General features: G+C 37.4%; 1 protein-coding gene across 4 annotated transcripts in view; it reads left to right on the forward strand.

Annotated features, from left to right (window-relative positions):
• The first annotated feature begins 7587 nt into the window (after window positions 1–7587).
• The window catches only part of RAD50 (RAD50 double strand break repair protein), an 89318-nt gene continuing 77136 nt past the window's right edge, over window positions 7588–19769 (forward strand). For all 4 annotated transcript variants that reach the window (XM_030317828.2, XM_030317834.2, XM_030317852.2 and 1 more), the window contains exons 1-2: window positions 7588–8037; window positions 9679–9762. In XM_030317828.2, the coding sequence (XP_030173688.1) occupies window positions 7909–8037; window positions 9679–9762 (213 nt within the window). In that variant the 5' untranslated portion in view covers window positions 7588–7908. The remainder of the gene's footprint in view (window positions 8038–9678; window positions 9763–19769) is intronic.

A 19769-nucleotide genomic window follows, 5' to 3' on the forward strand; every position in this document is an offset into this window, starting at 1 on the left:
GGTCACGATCTCGCGGTCCGGGAGTTCGAGCCCCGCGTCAGGCTCTGGGCTGATGGCTCAGAGCCTGGAGCCTGTTTCCGATTCTGTGTCTCCCTCTCTCTCTGCCCCTCCCCCGTTCATGCTCTGTCTCTCTCTGTCCCAAAAATAAATAAACGTTGAAAAAAAAATTAAAAAAAAAATTCTCCTATTCAAAATAATATTTCTCCTACAAATATTGTATTATGGTAAAATATACATAGCATAAAATTTAACATCTTACCCAAGATTAAGTGTACAATTCATTAGTGTTAAGGACATTCACAATGTTGTGCAGTCCATCTTCAAAACACCTTTTATCTTGCAAAACTGAAACTCTACACCCGTTAAACAACAGGCCCCCATTTCCTCTCTCCCCAGCTCCTGGCAACCATTCTTCTATTTTGTATCTCTACTAATTAGACTATTCTAGATAACTCATATAAGGGGAATAATATGGCATTTGTCTTTTTTGTGACTGGCTTATTTCACTTAACATAGTATTGTCAAGATTCTTCCACATTGTGGCGTTTGACAGAATCTCCTTCCTTTTTTAGAGCAGAGTAATATTCCATTGTATAAATTTATCATTATACACACACACACACACACACACACACACACACATATATATATATAGAGAGAGAGAGAGACTATGGATATGTGGGTTGCTTCCATCTCTTGGCTGTTGTAAATAATGCTACCATGAACATGGGTGTACAAAATTATATTTCTTAAAATGCTGTCACAAGGCGGGGCGCCTGGGTGGCGCAGTCAGTTAAGCGTCTGACTTCAGCCAGGTCACGATCTCGCGGTCCGTGAGTTTGAGCCCCGCGTCAGGCTCTGGGCTGATGGCTCAGAGCCTGGAGCCTGTTTCCGATTCTGTGTCTCCCTCTCTCTCTGCCCCTCCCCCGTTCATGCTCTGTCTCTCTCTGTCCCAAAAATAAATAAACGTTGAAAAAAAAATTAAAAAAACAAATGCTGTCACAAGGCATTATTTTTTCCTCAGTGACATTGATGTCCCAAACCTGACTTCAAACTCTCTCATAGCAAAGATTATAAAATAATGTGTTTGAAAGACCTTTATTAATGTAGAACTCCCTACAAAAGTTAATTATTTTAATGTTCTGTGCAGGAGGAGAGCTCCAAGTAATTTTTGTTGATATTCCACCTTCACAGAAGTGGAGCATAGTCCCCCTAAAGTGTGGGACACATGGTGACTTCATTTTAAAGAATATATTATGGGAAGGAGATTATAAGAAGAGTAACTTTGAAATGGAGAACCCTGGTAAACCTCAACCAGGTGACCAGGGTCAACGTTAGTGATAAGTCACGTTAATAGAATCTACCCTTAATGTGATGTGATGAGAAGGGCATTTTATCTCTGGTCTTCCTCCTCAAATCCCATAACCTCTATGTAACTGTGAGGAAAACATCATACATATCCAAATTGAAATGGAAAATACCTGACCAATGCTCCTTAAAATTGTCAAGGTCATCAAAAAGAAGCAATGTCTGAGAAACTGTCACAGGAGTCAAAGGAATCCAACCATGGTGACTAAATGTAATGTGGTATCCTGGGTGAAATCCAGGAACAGAAAAAGGACAGGAGGTAAAACTAAGGAAACTCCAAAAAACAGTGGAATCTAGTAAGGTGCCAATGTTGGTTCCTCAGTTATGACAAATGTACTATAGTAATGTGCACAATAGAGAAAACTGGGTGCAGGGTGCACAGGAACTCTACATAACATTGCTGCAACTTTTATGCAAGCCCAACACTATTTAAAATAAAAAGTTTATTAAAAATAACATTGCATGGGTGCTTGGGTGGCTCAGTTAAGCGTCCGACTTTGGGTCAGGTCATGATCTTAAGGTTCATGAGTTGGAGCCCCACTTCAGGCTCTGTGCTGACAGCTCAGAGCCTGGAGCCTGCTTTGGATTCTGTGTCTCCCTCTCTTGCTGTCCCTCCCCTGCTTACTCTCTCCCTCTCTCTCTCTCCCTTTCTCTCTCTCAAAAATAAACATTTAAAAAAATAGCATTGCAAGTTGAAAAAAGTTAATGATTTTTCTATTATTATTAAAAATACTTTGCATCCTATAAATGTGCACTTGGGACCTTTTTACTGGACTGTGAGCTCCTTGAGGATAAAGATTTTATTTAATTGATCTCTATGCCCTCAAGGATTAGCCTATTATTGTAGACACTCAAAAAAAAAAAAAACTGAATGAAGAAGCAGGCACGTGGTGGTGTTAGTTGAACAAATTAACAGGAATATTATGGAAATTCAAGGAGTCCATTCTCTGAGGCTGGGACTCTGATATAATGGGCTCTGACAAAATGGGCAGACTCCTAGGGAAAAAAAGCAAAACTTTAAGGCTCTGCTATAGACATCACGTCAATGTGAATGACTATGGCATTTTAAAAAACCCCACATTATTTTAGAAGAATAGAAAATAAGCAACCAGTGCTTGGAATTTTTAAGAATTATCAGTAATTATGTAAAAGGACTTTGAATAGTGTTGAAAAGTTGTATTCATGGGTAACATCCAAATTTTTGCCGTAAAAACTTTATCTCTATTAGTGGTTTCCAAATTGGCAACCTGCTTTTTTTTAAAAAAAACCTGGTAATTGTGGTTTTTACTAACTATGTAGTCATTTAAGGTCAAATGATTTTTCTATGAACTGATTCTAATCAATCAACTGGGCATGATGCCACACATTTTTTGTGGTGACTAAATGTGAAATGATAGCATCTCTCTTTTTTTTTTTTTTACCATATTCTAACCTCCATGCTTTCAATCCCGAAGCATATCTTTAAAATAATTCTTTTATTGAATAAATAACATTATAGGAAGAGAAACACAGAACTTCATCAATATAGAAATTCTCAGTATTTTGATGACCTCTTCCAATCTTTACTGATACACAGATAGCTTTACAAAGTTGTAATCAATGAATATGTGCCACTTGTGTTTATCTTTTTTGCTTATTCATACCTCCCTTTCATGTATCTACTTATTATCTTCAAGGTTACTTGCTAATAGATGAAATTGATATCTACAGTTTACTTCCCCATTGGATCGTTTCTAGTCTTCCATGACTAAAAACAATGCTACTAGAAAGCTCTGTGTATAATTTTAAAAAATATTTCCTTGTCATAAGAAACTTGTGTGACCATTTTTATAGCTCATGTTACATTTCATGAGATCACTCCTGTGAAAATAGTCAATGCACAAAAATAAATCCCTTGTATTTTTAGTGTTTTATAACTGACAAAGCACTTTCACAAAAATAACGTTGTTTAATCCTGATATCAGCACTGTGGGATATATTTCTTTCCTTGATAGAGTTTAATAGTTTTGTTGATGTAATGAGCAAAATGAACCTCCATGAAAGGTGTGATGCAAGAAGAGGGGGTAATCAAACAGATTGATAAATATGTTGGTAAACCTAAATAAATAATGCTTGTTAAAAATAACTTATTTATGGGATTTCAAGACAATGAGGAATAAAAATACTAAACAATGATAATGTGGGAGATGGAGTGATCAGTCGGTGCATTTCACTGTTCTTGTACTGTTTAGTAGTTTTCTAAAGATCTTAACGTTACAGTTTATTTATTTATTTATTTATTTATTTATTTATTTATTTAGAGAGAAAGAAAGAGAGAGAAAGAGAGTGAGAAAGAAGGAGGAAGCGGGGGAGGGGAAGTGAGAGAGAGAATACCAAGCAGGGTCAGCACTGTCAGTGTGGAGCCCGGTGTGGGACTTGAACTCACAAACCGTGAGATCATGGCCTGAGCTGAAATCAAGTCAGACACTTAACAGACTGCACCACCCAGGCGCCCCCTAGAGATATTAACTTTAGATTTCAAAATAGGTATGTGAAAAATTTAAGAGTAACCACTTAAAGAACAGGAATAGAATGTACAGCTTCCAAGCCAGTAGAATAAGAACAAGAGCATTAAAAAAGCTCAATCAATCCAGAAACCAGGAAAGGAGAAAAAGAAGCAAAGAAAAAGCACAGAAAGAGGTATGAGAAATATATCCAAATTTTTCAGTAATCACAGTAATTGAAAATAGATTAAACTCATCTATTAAAAGGCAGATAGTATAAAATTATACTAAAAATCATCTATCAGCTATTTTCAGGAGACATACTTCATGCAAAATGACATTAAAGGTTGAAGAATGAGGGATAGAGATATACTTGGGGAAACACTAATCAAAAGAAAGCTAATGTATCAAAATATCAATAGCAGAAAAAGAATTTATGTCAGAAAGTACTATAAGGAAAGAGATTCACTAATAAGTATAAAATAGTATCTCATAATCATTTTATTTTTCATCTCATCAATTATGATACAAGCAAAATAAAACATTCTCCAGTAATAATTTACTGAGAAATAAGAACTTGACTGTTTTGCCTTTTCAGTTCTTTTCATTTTAGAGATTAATCTTTTTTATTGCAAACCATTTCCACCCCTTTCCTAGGATTGTTTTCTTAGTTTTATAGTTTCCTACTGTTACAAAGTTGAATTTTTTTGTAATGGAACCTGGCTACTTTGTCCTATCAATTTCTTCAGCTTGCTATTTTTTCCTGAAGTATTTTTAAGTAAACTACAGGAAGCAACACACTCCATCATTAACTCCCATATGCACCTCAAAAAAGAATCGTTTTCTTACATAGCAAGATACTTTCACATTTAATATAATGAAATGAACAATAATAAAAACTTGGTATTTAATTTCCAGACTACATTCAAATTTCCCTATGTATTCCCCAAATTCTCTTCACATCTCTGTGTGCTAACCATAATCCAACCCAGGACCATGTGTTGCTTTTTTTTTTTTTTTTTTTTAAGTCTTTTACAATCTATAGCAGTCCTTTTTTTTTTTTCTAATTTCTTTAATGTTTATTTATTTTAGAGAGAGTGAGACAGAGCATGAGTGGGGGAGGGGCAGAGAGAGAGAGAGAGAGAGAGAGAGAGAGAGAAGGTCTGAAGCAGGCTCAAGACCCCCAGCTGTCAGCACCAAGCCTGCTGTGGGGCTTGAACTCCCGAACCATGAGATCATGACCTGAGCCAAAGTCGGACGCTTAACCAACTGAGCCACCCAGGAGCCCCAGCAGTCCTTGTTTTAATGACATTGATCTGAGTTCCTGGGCCAGTGTCTTTTAACACACTGCATCTTCCATGTTTCCCTTTTCCATCCTTGTGGTATTACTAGCTTAATCCTTAATTCCTGTGAATTGGAAGTTAAATCTAAAGATGTGATTAGATTAAAATTATTATTTTTTTTTTTCAGGTAGGCTTCATGCCCAGCACAGAGACCAACGCGGGGCTTGAACTCAAGACCCTGAGATCAAGACCTGCCCTGAGATCAAGCCCTGAGATCAAGACCTGAGCTGAGATCAACAGTCAGATGCTCAACAGATTGAGCTATCCAGACATCCCTCAAGTTAATTTTTTTAAACCAAACTGCATGTGAGATCATGTTGGGTACTTTGTGCTAAGATCAAAGTGGAACATAGTCAATAATGTATTAAGGTTGTATGGCAACAGATGGTAGCTACACTTGTGGTGAGCATAGCATATAGTATAAATTTGTTGAATCACTATGTTGTACACCTGAACTAATGTAACAGTGTATTAGCAGTACTTCAAAAAAAAAAAAAGATCACAGCAGGAGACATATAAAGTCTGGTAATTTTATTGCTGTTAATTCCTGGTAATTTCATTGCCAATCATTGCTAATTTCCTATGTTACTTTGAGTCATAAAATTTTCCTTTAAAAGTGGCGGTGGGGCACCTGGCTGACTCAGTCAGTAGAGCATGTGACCCTTGATCTCACTGAATTGTGAATTTGAACCCCATGTGTAGTGTAGAGATTGCTTAAAAATAAAAAATATTTTTAAAAAATAAAAAATAAATAAAAGTGGGGTAATTACATGTTGGGGCTTTACTTTTATTGCTGCCGGAAAAAAAAGATCTTCATCACCTGAAACTTACAGAGTGATAAGTAAAATAAGATACAGGTTTGCTTTTTTCTTCCTACTGATATTCAAATATCCAAGCAATACAAATGGTGGTAGTGGGGAAAAAAATGGTCTTGGTGGTTACACAACTATTTACTCTTTTCAAAAGTCATAGAACTGTACTCTGGAAAAGGAAGAATTTTAGTGTATGTAAATTTTGCTTAAATAAACTGTAAAAATAGGCTCTAATCTTTATTCATCTTTAAAATTACATTTAGTTACATAAAGCATTACTGTATAATTTCAATCTGTTGTGTTCCATTAGTAACTTCAAATATGTATTATGATAACTAAGGCTTTCATGTTTCTTAGTACAGCAAGAGACTTCTTACTGGATTTCCTCACTTGCATCCTTTCATGTGAATTTTTTAGTTTATGTATTAAGTTCTGTAATGATTGTCTTGGGATTGTGTGATTGGAGGGCATTTCCTACATTTTTCTAGTTCAATAATCCAAAGTTTTTGTTCTGTTAATGTCTTCCATTATAGTTTTGCAATTTCTGTAATTTTTCCTCTAGGCCCTTGCATAGGATATCCCTCCATTAACTTGGGTTCCAAAAAGCAACATTCATCTTTGAGTAATTTCTTTCCCTTATTTTGAACTTTTTTTTATCATACAAAAATTAAAATTTAACATACAATAAGCTGTACATACTATACAACTTGATGACTTTGGAGATAAGTATACACCAGTGAAACCATCACCATAACCAATGCTAATGGTATATCCATTACCTCCAAAAGTTTCCTCCCACCCTCCTTATTGTTAACTTTTGTGTGATAAGAACACTTATCACAAGATCTACCCTCTCAGCAAATTTTATAGTGTTGTTATACAATATCGTATTGTTAACTAATGGCACTATGGTACAGCATCTTGCATAACTCAATCTCTTATAAAGGTGTTTATTTTTCTGTCCGTACTTACAGGAGTGGATTTCTTTCACATCATATTTGCATACCGTTTTGTAGTTTTGTAACATCATTCGGCTTTTGGTCTACAACAGTTCTCAAACTTTTGGTCTTTAACACCTCTCTACACTCTTAAAAATTACTGAGGATCCCAAAGAGGTTTTACATGTGAGAACTATCAATACCTAATTGGAAATTAAAATTGAGGGGTTTTTTTAAACATAATACTATACAATCACACATTCTATCACCCATCACTGCGATGGCGTCACCACACGTCACGTATATTAAGGCGCGAAAGATCATGAAAAAGGCAAATAACGTGTTAATATTATTGGAAAATGGTTTCGACATTAGAGGACACCGCACTCCTTCCCATTCCAGGCGTCCCGCGATCACATTCTGATAACCACCGTTTATCACAAGTGTTCGTCGTCCTCAGGGTTACAGCTTCTCAAGGCTACCCGGCACCCATCAAAATTCGGCATTACGCACCCACGGGGCAGAAACCCGGGTATGCCAACCATTCGACCGGAACTACTTCCGGAAACCAGAGCTGCGCACGCACCGCGAGGCTCTGACTTCCCGGCATGCCCCTGGCCTGCGGCGTAAATGCACGCTGGTCGTGACGGCCCACGTGATCCGCGGGGCGGCCGCGGCGGGAATCTGTGAGTGCGCGGTAGTAGGGGGTCTCTGGGTCTGTGGTGTGTGTCTACCGCGCCTAGCCCCGGCCCGGCCCCCACCTCCGCTCTCGCTTGTCAGGGGGGAAGGAAGCCGGTGTGGGAGGAGGAGTTCAGTCGGAGCCTTCGCTCCTACGTGGAGCCTCCCGGCCGGGAGACTCGCGAGTCCTCACGGCCCATCGCTCGCTCTGCTGTCGCGGCACCGCTAAATCCTGGTGCGCCGGGGCTCTAGGCGATTGGTGTTGAGAAAAGAAACATTTGCAGACATGTCCCGGATTGAAAAGATGAGCATTCTGGGTGTGCGGAGTTTTGGAATAGAGGACAAAGATAAACAAATTATCACTTTTTTCAGCCCCCTCACAATTTTGGTTGGACCCAATGGGGCGGGGAAGACGGTAAGTTCTCAGTAGCAGCCTTCAGTTTACGGGTCGCTACTTCTTGAGAATCTGGAGGATAAGGTGTTTGGAGAGCTCAGAACGATAAGGACCAGAGGCCAGGCGTCCCTGGGGCTCCGCTCTTGGTGCCCGAGGAAAGGCTTGGGCCTCTGGGTGGAGCTCCTGCCGCTGGGCGTGGCCTGGTGTGGCCTTCTGGCCCCAGCGACCTTAGGAGGGGACCTGACTCAGTCTCGTAAGGGTATCCAGGCTCGGGTGGACAAGGTTTGAGAGTCCCAGAAGACCGGGAGCGCTCAGCGACCTTACATTCTTACATGAAGCCTTTTTGTCTGCGTTGATTTTTTTTTTTAACACTCCCCTTGCTCCCCAAACATACCATTCACTTCCTGACAGTTGATCCATTATAGAATTTCCTACACAAGTTATAAAATATGATAAACATAGGGCTTTCTGAGAAGAGTTTCTAAGTATAGACTGAAGTCTAAGCATAATAAATGGGAAATGATAAAATGAAACCAATACCGTGAGGCCTAGTTTAGTTGAAAAACTATGTTGTTAGGATGCCCTTACCTAGTCAAAATAAAAAATTGGAGCATGTACTTTGACTTTTTAAGGCCCAGAGAGTATTTAAGAATTTGAGATGGACCCTGGAGTGACATGCAATTATGGGGGAAAAGTACAGCCTGTAAGGGTGGCTTGAGAAAAAGCAGGGCATTCTAACAGAGAAGACTAAGTTAAAAAGCATACAGAAAGATGTCAGGTTTAGAGTTGAACATTGAATGCCATATTCTTGTCTACTTTCGTTTATGTGAAAATGTTACTATTTATAGAATGCCTGTTGTGTCCCTACTGTTGTGGCTCTACTTTTGTAAGGGAGCCTAAGGTTTATGAGCACAAGCTGTCTGAATACAGATATTTTGCTTCACCATTTACTAGCTCTGTGACTGGGCCAGGTTGGCCCAAATGGTTTGTGCTTTAGTTTTCTCATTTATAAAATGGAGATAAAAAGAGTTTTCTACAGTCTAGGATTAATGTGAAAATTACTAATGTATGTAAAGGTGGTTAGTACAATACCTGGCACATAGTAAGGCCTGTGTAACTATTAGCCGTTTTTAAAAAATTGAACTTAAAAAAAGTTGTTTTGGTTTTATTGAGGTGTAATTGATCCATGAAATCGTAAGATATTTGAAGGGTATGTCAGGGTGACTTAATATACCGTACATTGTGAAAGGATCACTGCTATCTAGTTAATTAACAAATCTGTCACCTCATTTTTTTTTTGTAAGAACATTTAACTTCTACCGTCAGCATATTGGCAAATTATCAACTATGGTAACCATCTTTTACATTAGCTGTTGTTATTAAATTAAAGGGTTTTAATTGGAAATTGAGGACTTTTTAAAAATAATTTTTTTATTTTATTTTCGTATACCTTCTTAATTAGTAGCTTTCCCATGAACTTAAAGCAGTTATTTATTCTTTAACACAGAATCGTATCTGTATTGTATAGATATTATAATGTCATTTTATCTGCATATCTTTTTTGGTTCTCTGGTAAATAGTATTTTTATAATAAATTAACATTTTATGATAAACTTCTCTGGTTCTCTTATAACTAAATAATATAATTTTCTATTTCTTTAGACCATCATTGAATGTCTAAAATATATTTGTACTGGAGATTTTCCTCCTGGAACCAAAGGAAATACATTTGTTCATGATCCCAAGGTAATGACGCTAATAAACTTACACATCTTTAAAATAAATTTTTAGGGGCGCCTGGGTGGCTCAGTCGGTTAAGCGTCCGACTTCGGCTCAGGTCACGATCTCGCAGTCCGTGAGTTCAAGCCCTGCATCGGGCTCTGTGCTGACAGCTCAGAGCCTGGAGCCTGTTTCAGATTCTGTGTCTCCCTCTCTCTCTGACCCTCCCCCATTCATGTTCTGTCTCTCTCTGTCTCAAAAATAAATAAACATTAAAAAAAAATTTTTTTAAAAAATTAAATAAAATAAATTTTTATAATTATAAAAGCAATAAGTTTTATTGTAGAAAACCTGGCAGTGGAAAACTATAAAGAGTTAGAAAAGTCTATACACAGTCTAAGCATCCAGTGACACCACTAGTGACATTTTCATGTATTTTCTTCTCCTTTAAGTACAGACTTAAGTCATACTCTAATTTTGTATTCTGATGTTTTTTTCCTCACTTAATATCATAAGGTTCCATGTCATTAAAAACATTAAAATCACAATCTAGGTGTTTGGCATTTGGGTGCTTCTTTTAATCTTTACATTTTTTATATGTATGAAATATTTCCTACTTAAAACGTGTCTCCTATTATGAACATTTTTAATAGTTGCATAATTTTCTTACATTTAGATTGCTGTTAGTTTTTCATTAAAATGTGCCATAATTTAAATCTTTGTGTGTGAATCTTTGTTTGAATTACAGTGTTTATACCATTACTGTGTGTAAAGGACATAGAAATTTCTATACTACGTATTTTGGCCTATAGGTTTTTCTTGTTTTATGTATGTAGTGGTTTCATGTGCCTCTCTCAGTTATCTGCCAGCTCCTCCCTTAACAGTTCCTTGTATATTTCTCCCAGGTTTTTTTCTCTTTATACAAATGTATCTTTGTGTATATATATAAATACACTCAAACATAAATATTTCAGTACACCAGTAGCATTTTATTTTGCTGTCGTCCAAATCAAATATTTAGTGACACACTGCAGATATGTTTGTATATATACACACTTTTTTTTTCATTAGTTTTAATTACCAGAACTAATTACTAATCCACTGAGTTTATATTCTATAGTGTATTCACTTGGTTATTGATGGTTATTTAAATTGTTTCCACTTCTGTATGACTAAAGGTAACTAATTATGAAAGTATTTATAAACTTTTCTCTTAGAGATAGTAAAATCAGTACATTGAGCCCTCTCTGCAATGACTATTTCATAAACTTGCAGTATACTCTCCTTACTTGATGATCTTGGCCTATAATTTGTTGAAAAAATGTAATTTATTGAAAAAAGGGATCAGATAGAAAGTACCTCATTTTCCAATCTTAAAATCTTTCAAACTACTCTTCATTTGTATTCGTACTATTTTTTTTTGGTATTAAGGGTAAATTGTTTACTGTTTTATCTTAAGGTCAACCAACTCTTTGGCTTCTGGATCCAGTCAATCCCTTTTGTCAACGCAAACATTTTGCTTTTCAGTTATTCATCTTCTGCATTAGCAGTTTGTCCTTCATAGAATCTGTCATATCAGCACACTCTGGTAGCTCCAGTCTACAAACAAATAAAACCTCTCCCTTTATTCCAGATCACCTTCTGGCTACTACCTCTACATTTATAGTTAAATTTAGAAGAGGTATATGTACTCATTGTTTTCGGTTCATTGCTTCCCATTTTCTCCTCAGCCTGTTCTGTTCAGATTTTCTTTTTTCTCCCTTACTAAAATTACTACTTACTCTAAGCTGCCAGTAGTCTTCATGTTGCCAGATAAAGTGGTCATTTTTTAAGCCACTTATCAAAAGATTTAATATAGCTTCTTAATTCCCTTTTTAAAAAACATTGCTCTCTTGGCTTCTATGGCACCCTAATCTCATACCTCCTTTTTCACTGGCCATATCTTAGTCTCCTTTGCTGAGTCTCTTTTTGCCTAACTCTTCTTGGGTGATCTCATTCATTCTCATGGCTTTAATTATTTGTTATATGCGGGTGATTTCTAACTTAGATATCTAACCCAAACTTCTTTCCTATACTCCAGAGATAGATAGGTAGATGAATAGATAGATAGATAGATAGATAGATAGATAGATAGATAGATACAGATACATTGTTTGGATATTTAATGGTCATCTCATGAATATGTTCAAAACAGAACTCATGGTTCCCTGTTCTGTTCCTTTCACATTCTCAAGCCTGGTGGTATCTCCATACTCTCAGTTTCATAAATCATATCATCATCTGTACATTTGCTCATGCCAAAACCTGTTGTCCTCCTTTGATTGATTCCTTCAACTTCCCCTGTTGCCAGTTCATAAACAGTTCTTAATCTTCTCAAATATGTCCACAGATACTTACCTGGCAGGGGACATGCCATGATCATGAGAGTGGTTGTCCCAGGCTCATTCATTGAACTAAAAATATGTCCAGCATTTGTCCCTTTATTCCATCTTCACTCTTCCTTCCCTGGTACAGGCCACCTTCCTCTTTCCTTTGAACTATTTTAGTAGTCTCCAAACTTGTTTTCCTGCCTTCATTCTTGAAGTTCTCTCTTTTCCACACAGCAACCAGTTACCTTTTAAATATTCATTCTGGAGGGAATGAGTCATTCACAGTCTGAGAGAATACCATTCCAGTCAGTGTTAATACTAAGTGCAAAGTTCCTGGAGTAGGAGCATGTTTGATGTGTTCAGGGAATCACAAGGAGGAGTAAAATGGCAAGAGGCCTGGTAGAAAAGTCACAGAGATAGAAAGGCCTAGGTTCTGCAGGTCCTTGATTTCTGTTCTCGTTTAAATATGAATCTACTGGAAAATATTAAGCATGAAAAGGGCATGGTGTGTGTTTTAAAGCAATCAGTCTGGCAGTGAGAGAAGACCTAGTAGGTGGTAAGGGTAGAAGGGTGGAGACTAATAAAGGAGATTTTTGTGGTAATTCAGGTGAGGTATGTTGGTGGTTTGATTAAGGTATTAATGGTAGACATGCTGAGAATGCCTGGATTTGGGATGCATTTTAAAGGTAGTATCAACAGATGAGTTAATGATCTGGATAATGGTGTATGAGAGAAGTAGAAGCATCAAACATAAGTCCCAAGTTTTTTGACTTGAAAAAGTAGATAAAATAGTGTCACTGTTTATTTTAATGAGGAAACTCTGGGAAAGGAAATTTGGGGGCTTTGGTTTAAACGTGTAGATTTGGAATGTCTTTTAGATATCCAGAATGTCCAGTAGGTAAATGGAAGTATGTCCAGGGGAGAGGTTTGAGCTAGAGAAAGACTAATTAAGAATCATTGATGTATACAGTTAGTTATCTATAGTTAGTTTTAAAGCCTGATGCGATCACATAGGGAGTAAATGTTGAGAAGAGGTGGAAGATCTTAACCTAGAACACACTGGCATTTAGAAATAGGGATGAAGAGGAGGCACCAAAAGATACTAAAAGAACAAGTGGTAAAGGAGGGAAAACTGGGAGAGTGAGGTCTTGGAAGACAAGAGAATGAAGGGTGAACAAGAAAGAAGATGTCAAACGGTGTCAAATATGTTGATAGCTCAAGTAAGAAGAAGGTTGAGCTATGTGGAGGCCATTGGTCGTCTTGACAAAACCAGTTTCAGTGATGTGAGAAAACAAGAAAGTGAAACAGAATTGTTCTGTGAGTTTGCTATGAGTGGAAAGAAGGAAGTAGCTGAAAAGGTTTGTAGGATCAAGGAGCGTTTTATGGCTATTGTTCTTGCTTTGTTATTTTTGTTGTTCTTCTGGATGTTTCCATGTTGATTGATGCTCTGGCATCTCTGACAATTTCAGTCTATCATCCATTCCTTTTTCCAAGTGGAAAGAGCTGTTTTTCTCAGCTGTCTACTCGTGTCCTCCCTCTGGTTCTTCTGGCCTTGATGGTTCATCTTTCCTCACTTAATACCTACTTTTCATCTGCTCTAATTTCCAAGTTCTGACCCCCCACCCACACTGTTTTATTCAGCTCTTTTTTTTGAGTCGGTCACACCTGCTCTTATGGTTGGAACTATTCCTCTCACCTGGATTGCCCACATCCCCCCAGTTTTCCCATCCTCTTATATATTCAGCTTCTCTTGGTTTTTTCTTTTCCTTGCTTTAATTTGTCCCTGCACCCAATACTGTTTATTTTAAATGCCTGAATTTTTCTGTTGCTCCTTCCTGTCTTTTTTTTTTTTTTACCTGTTTTCCATTGTTACTCTCTTCTTAGAAATTTGATTTCCATATTGCTCCATTTGTATACCTTCCCCCTTTCTCCTCTACTTCTTTCAAATTTTTGGCTACCTCAGTCTTTCCCATTCTTTCTTTGACCTCATTTGCTTCTCCTCAGTTGACTTGAACCCTAAGAACCTCAATTCTCTGTTTTCTGCATCTCATCACTTTTGTTTTGCTTCTGGCTGATTTTGTAAACTAACCAGATGCTTATTTCCACAGCAGTTTCTTCATCATATAATGCTTCCATATTTGTGTGTGTGTGTGTGTGTGTGTTTTAAGTTTATTTATTTGAGAGAGAGAGAGAGAGAGTATGTGTGCACACAAAGGTGTACATGAACGGAGGAGAGGCAGAGGAGAGAGAGAATCCCAAGCAGGCTCTGCTCTATGAGCTCCACCTCAGGAACCATGAGTTATTGACCTGAGCCAAAATCAAGTCAAGATGCTTAACCAACTGAGCCACCCAGGTGCCTGCCCATATTTGTGATTTTAAACACTGTAGTTTTTTAATTTTTTTTTGATGTTTGTGTATTTCAGAGAGAGAGAGAGAGAGCGCGCGAGCAAGAGGGGGAGGGGCGCGCGCGCACACACACACACACACACACACACACACACACACAATCCAAAGCAAGCTCTAGGCTCTGAGCTGTCAGCACAAACTGGACATCATATCCTGAGCCAAAGTCGGTTGCTTAACCAACTGAGCCACAAGGCACCCCACAAACACTATAGGATTTAAACCATGTGGGATAAATATGGAATAAAGCATATATATGGGATAGAGCATTTGTAGATGGATAGAATGACCCTGTTAGAGGAAAAAAATTAATGCAAGAGAGGGGATAATTCCAGAGTTAAATCCTTGAGTAGGCAAGTAGAGATAGGATCCATTGCCCCACTGACAGAGTTAATAGGTGTATGCACTGTTCATCCAAGGTAAAAGGATGACGGACAGAGTATGTAATTTTTCAGTTTAGTGGTGAGAGAATAAATAAATGGTCTTTTGACTGTTTCTATGTTCTCAGTGGAAAACAAGTGAAATTGTTAGCTGAGGGTGGGAGAAGGGGTTGATTGAGGCTAGAAAAAGTGTAAGAGCTCAGAGGGTAAGTTGATTAGGGAAGTGTTACAGGGTTACATGACAGTGTCATTGGGTCACCTGAGGTTTGTGGGTGAAAGTTTGTAAGGAGACCAGTTGTGTTTCTTCTGTCTAGTTCAGCAGCTCATTGGTAAGCACAGAGCAAGTTGGAAAGTTGAATTTAATCAAGCACTGGGTAAAGTTGGAAAGTAGGAATTAATCCATTGCTTGGTAAATAGAAGGAAGAGATTAAGAGGCAACTTCCCCATTCCCCACCTATGGACATCTTACTCAGCCTTCTCAGTCTCTGATAATCTTTACCAGCTGGCCTCTTGTAAGTATGCAGTCAGTAATCTACGATCTGAATTACGCAGCACACTTTTTCCTTCTTTGAATTCCCTCAAAGTTGTCAGGCTCTGAAATCCCACATTATGCCTTCCCCCATTTTGGATACCCTCTTTCCCCTAAGCTGGCTCATCCCTACTCATGGATGTCCTTTGCATCCTGTTTGAACTCTGACACCCTTGGACTCTTGAAACCTTGTGGCAAGGTGCCCGTGTGGACACCCTTCTCAGCCTAAGCAGTTGTACTGTTTTAGGCTGAGTTTCTATGTCCCTCAACTTCAGCCAGCATGAATACATACATTCTTCTGCCCCACTGTTGGAAAAATGGTTTTCTAACTAGATTGTTTGGAAAGGGAAGGGCTTATATTATTTTTTGTTTTATTCTTTTAGATAGAAATTGTTCTAAAGTTAGTATGTATTTTTCTGCCTTAAATCTAGATTCCTCTTTTTGAAGAACCTCTTCTCAGTAAGCTCACCAACAATATTGTGATTGAAATGCTGCAAGATACCTGTTGCTTAAATTCTTCTTAATTTGATACTTTTCTCGTAGCTAAGTTGTAAAAGGGTAGATGCCATGGAAAATGTATATGTGTATTTGACCTACTGGTAGGACATGTTCTAAACAAATTAACTCGTTTTGTAGTACATAGATGCATAATTATTTTGCAGTGAATTAAGACCTCAGCAACTGTTTGCCTTGGGCTGAAATGATAGCATCAAGTCCCTGGGCTTTCACAGCTAAATATCATTGGCCATTTTCTTCACTGAGATGTTCAAATCCTAAGAGGCTACTAGTTTTTTCTTCTTTTATTAAGTTTTTCTGTTTAAATATCGTTGACATACAGTCGTATATTCAGCAGTGTTATATGCACCTAGTGATTCAGCAGTTCTGTATGTTACACGGTGGTCTCCACTATAATTGTAGTTAACAGCTGTCACTACACTAAAATGTTACTACAATATAATTGACCTCATTCTCTATGCTGTACTTCTCATCTCTGTGACTTATTTATAACTGGAAGTTAGTACCTGTTAATGCCCTTCATCGATTTTACCCATTCTCTTACCTACCCCTCCTCTGGCAACCACCAGTTCTCTGTATTTATGAGTTTGATTCTGTTTTTTGGGTTTTTTTTTTTAGATTCCACATGTAAGTGAAATCATATGGTGTTTGTCTTTTTGTGTCTGACTTACTTCATGTAGCATAATACCTTCTAGGTCCATCCATGTTGTTTCAAATGAAAAGATTTCATTCTTTTTTTATGGCTGAGTAATACTCCATTGTATGTATATACCACTTCTTTATCCATTCTTGTCTAGATGGGCACTTTGGTTGCTTTCGTTTCTTGGCTACTCTAAATAATGCTGCAATAAACATAGCTGTGCATTTTATCTTCTCATATTATGTTTTCATTTTTGGAGGGTAAATACCCAATAGTGGAATTACTGGATCATAGAGTCCTTCTATTTTTAATATTTTAGGAGCTTCCATACTGTTTTCCACAATAGTTGCACCAGTTTACATTTCTCCCAACAGTGCATGGGGTTTTGCTTTTCTCATCCTCACCAGTACTTACTCGTTCTTACCTTTTTGATACTGGCTATTCAGACTGGAGTAAAGTGCTACCTCATGGTGGTTTTGATTTGTGTTTCCCTGATGATTAGTGATACAGAACATTTTTTTCATGTGTCTTTTGGCCATCTGTATGTTTTCGGGCAAATATCAGTCTATTCAGGTCCTCTGCCTATTTTTAATCTGATTATTTGGGGGGGGGGTTGGTGTTGAGACGTATGAGTTCTTTATATATTTTGGATACTAACCTCTTATCAGATATATCATTTAGAAGTATCACTCCCGTTCAGTAGGTTGCCTTTTTGGGTTTTTTTGATGGTTTACTAGGCTGTGCAAAAGCTTTTTATTTTGGGGTAATACCATTAGTTTATCTTTGCTTTTTTCCCCCTTGCCTGAGGAGACATATTCATAAATATGTTGGTAGAGCTGATATCCACAAGATTACTGTTTTCTTTTAGGAATTTCATGCTTTTAGGTCTCACATTTAGGTCTTTAATCCATTTTGAATTTATTTTTGTGTATGGTAAAAGAAAGTGGTCTAGTTTCATTCTTTTGCAAGTAGCTGTGCAGTTTTCCTAATACTGTTTATCGATGAGACTGTCTTTTCCCCCATTGTGTATTCTTGCCTCCTTTGCTATAGAATAATTGACCATATAAGTGTGGGTTTATTTCTGGGCTCCCTATTCTGTTGATCTGTGTGTCTGATTGTTATAGCTTTGCAGTATTTCTTGAAATTTGGGATTATGATACCTTCAGCTTTGTTATTCTTTCCAAGATTGTTTTGGCTATTCAGGGTCTTCTGTGTGTGGTTCTATACACATTTTAGGATTATTTGTTGTAGTTTTTTGAAAAATGCTATTGGTATTTTGATACGGATTGCATTGAATCTTTAGGTTGCTTTGGATAGTATGAACATCTTAACATTTAACATTTCAATCCATGAGCATAGCATATCTTTCCATTTTGTCATTTTGAATTTCTTTCATCATTGTCTTACGGTTTTTAGATTATAGGTCTTTCATTTCCTTGGTTAAATTTACTCCTTGGTATTTTACTCTTTTTGGTGCAGTTGTAAACAGAATTGTTTTCTTAATTTTCCTTTCCGCTATATTGTTATTAATGTATAGTTTGCAGTGGATTTCTGTATGTTGTTTGAATCATGCAACTTCTGAGCAGCCAGTCCAACAACTTCTCACTCCTTACCTCTACCTCCAATGCTGAAGCTCTTGTGTAGGCTGTCTTCCTGTTTCTCCTGGAATACTCTGTGCCTCCTGTCTTGCCTCTGTTAGTTCAGTGTGTTTACCTTAAAGGCAAAGGGATTCATTTAAAATGCACATCTACTGCATGCCTTTCCTCTGGATTAAACCCCTGAAGTGGTTTTCCATTGCTTTAAGTTCAAAGCCCTTAACATGTTTCAGAAGGCTCTTAATTACTGGAACCACTTTCTGTCTTCACTCCCTTTCCCCTTTGTTCTGCACCATACTTTCTGAAATTACTTTAGCTATTCAGTGACTCAGATCTTTTCATCTGGCTAACTCCGGCCCATCTGTCAGTTCTCAGTTTAAACATTCACTTCCTTTAGAAGCCCTTCCCAGAATTCTACCCTAGGTAGATTAGATGCTTACTTTGTGTTTTCAAAGTATCATGTACTTCTCTTAAGACGATGTTTAACACCACTTTTTTACTTTTCTGTTTAACCTGTCTTCCATACTTCAAAGGAGAAAGTGTCTTTCTTTTTGAACCAAAACAATGCATGTAAGCTACAAGTGCGTAATAAGTTGGTGCTTAATTTTTTGAATGATTTGACCAATTAATATCATAGTTATGTTTATGCCAAAAAGTTATTAAAAGACCAGTAAAAGATAGTCTATGATTTTAAAAAAAAAATGCAGGATTCATGACTTGTGGTTTTGGTTACAGTCGAGGAGTATCTTATTTGTGCTCCCAGTATAAACAACTATAAAACTGGAACAAAAAAATTGAAGCAACTATTTTCAGGCATTGGACAACAGATGGCACAGGGCTGTGATCTTTGAGAAAAGAGAAATGTATGAGGGACTACACATTCATTTTAGCTTTCTCCCTAGGGAAATTTTGTACACTTTGGCATATAGAATTAAAACCCCAGCAGAGAATAATAGTATTACCAGCTAGATGAAACAAACGTAGAAGTGTGGGTTTGCTGATGTGACTATAAATTATGGAATAAGATACAGGAGAGGGGTTGCTGTGCAGAGATGGGCACCAGAAATCTGTTTAAGGGACTATCGAATCTTTGGCCAGATACTAAGCTACACATGTCCAGGACAGGAATTATTGAGGGCTAGCAGAGAATAAACTACGGGGGTAGAAGAGTGGGACTGTGAGCTGAATGGATATTCTAGAAGTTACACACTGCTGGGTGACATTTGAATTGTGATATGCCAGAGTAAGGAGGCCTTATGGAACTCTCTTTTGAGTTCTCCCTTTTGATAACATTCTTTTGAGACCTCAGAAGGGCCATCAGTATCTCCCTGTTTTGTAGGAAATACTGATGGGACATCAAATCAACAACTTAGTCTTAAGTGGTTCAGGGGAGAAAAGTTTTGTACACTTCATTTCTGCTTTTCTGTAAGCTTGTATATGTTTTGAAAATTATTTTGGAAAACACTTGCAATACTTAAGAAGCTAAAGTTTATTTGAAAAACTCACACACCTGGTCTCCTAATGCTGAATAACAGAAGTAGAAAATACTCAGTTTTAGTAAATCAATTAAAGAGTGTTCTTGGGGTGCCTGGGTGGCTTACT

The sequence above is a fragment of the Lynx canadensis genome, chromosome A1 (genome assembly GCF_007474595.2).
Source record: "Lynx canadensis isolate LIC74 chromosome A1, mLynCan4.pri.v2, whole genome shotgun sequence".
NCBI classification, from domain to species: Eukaryota; Metazoa; Chordata; class Mammalia; order Carnivora; family Felidae; genus Lynx; species Lynx canadensis.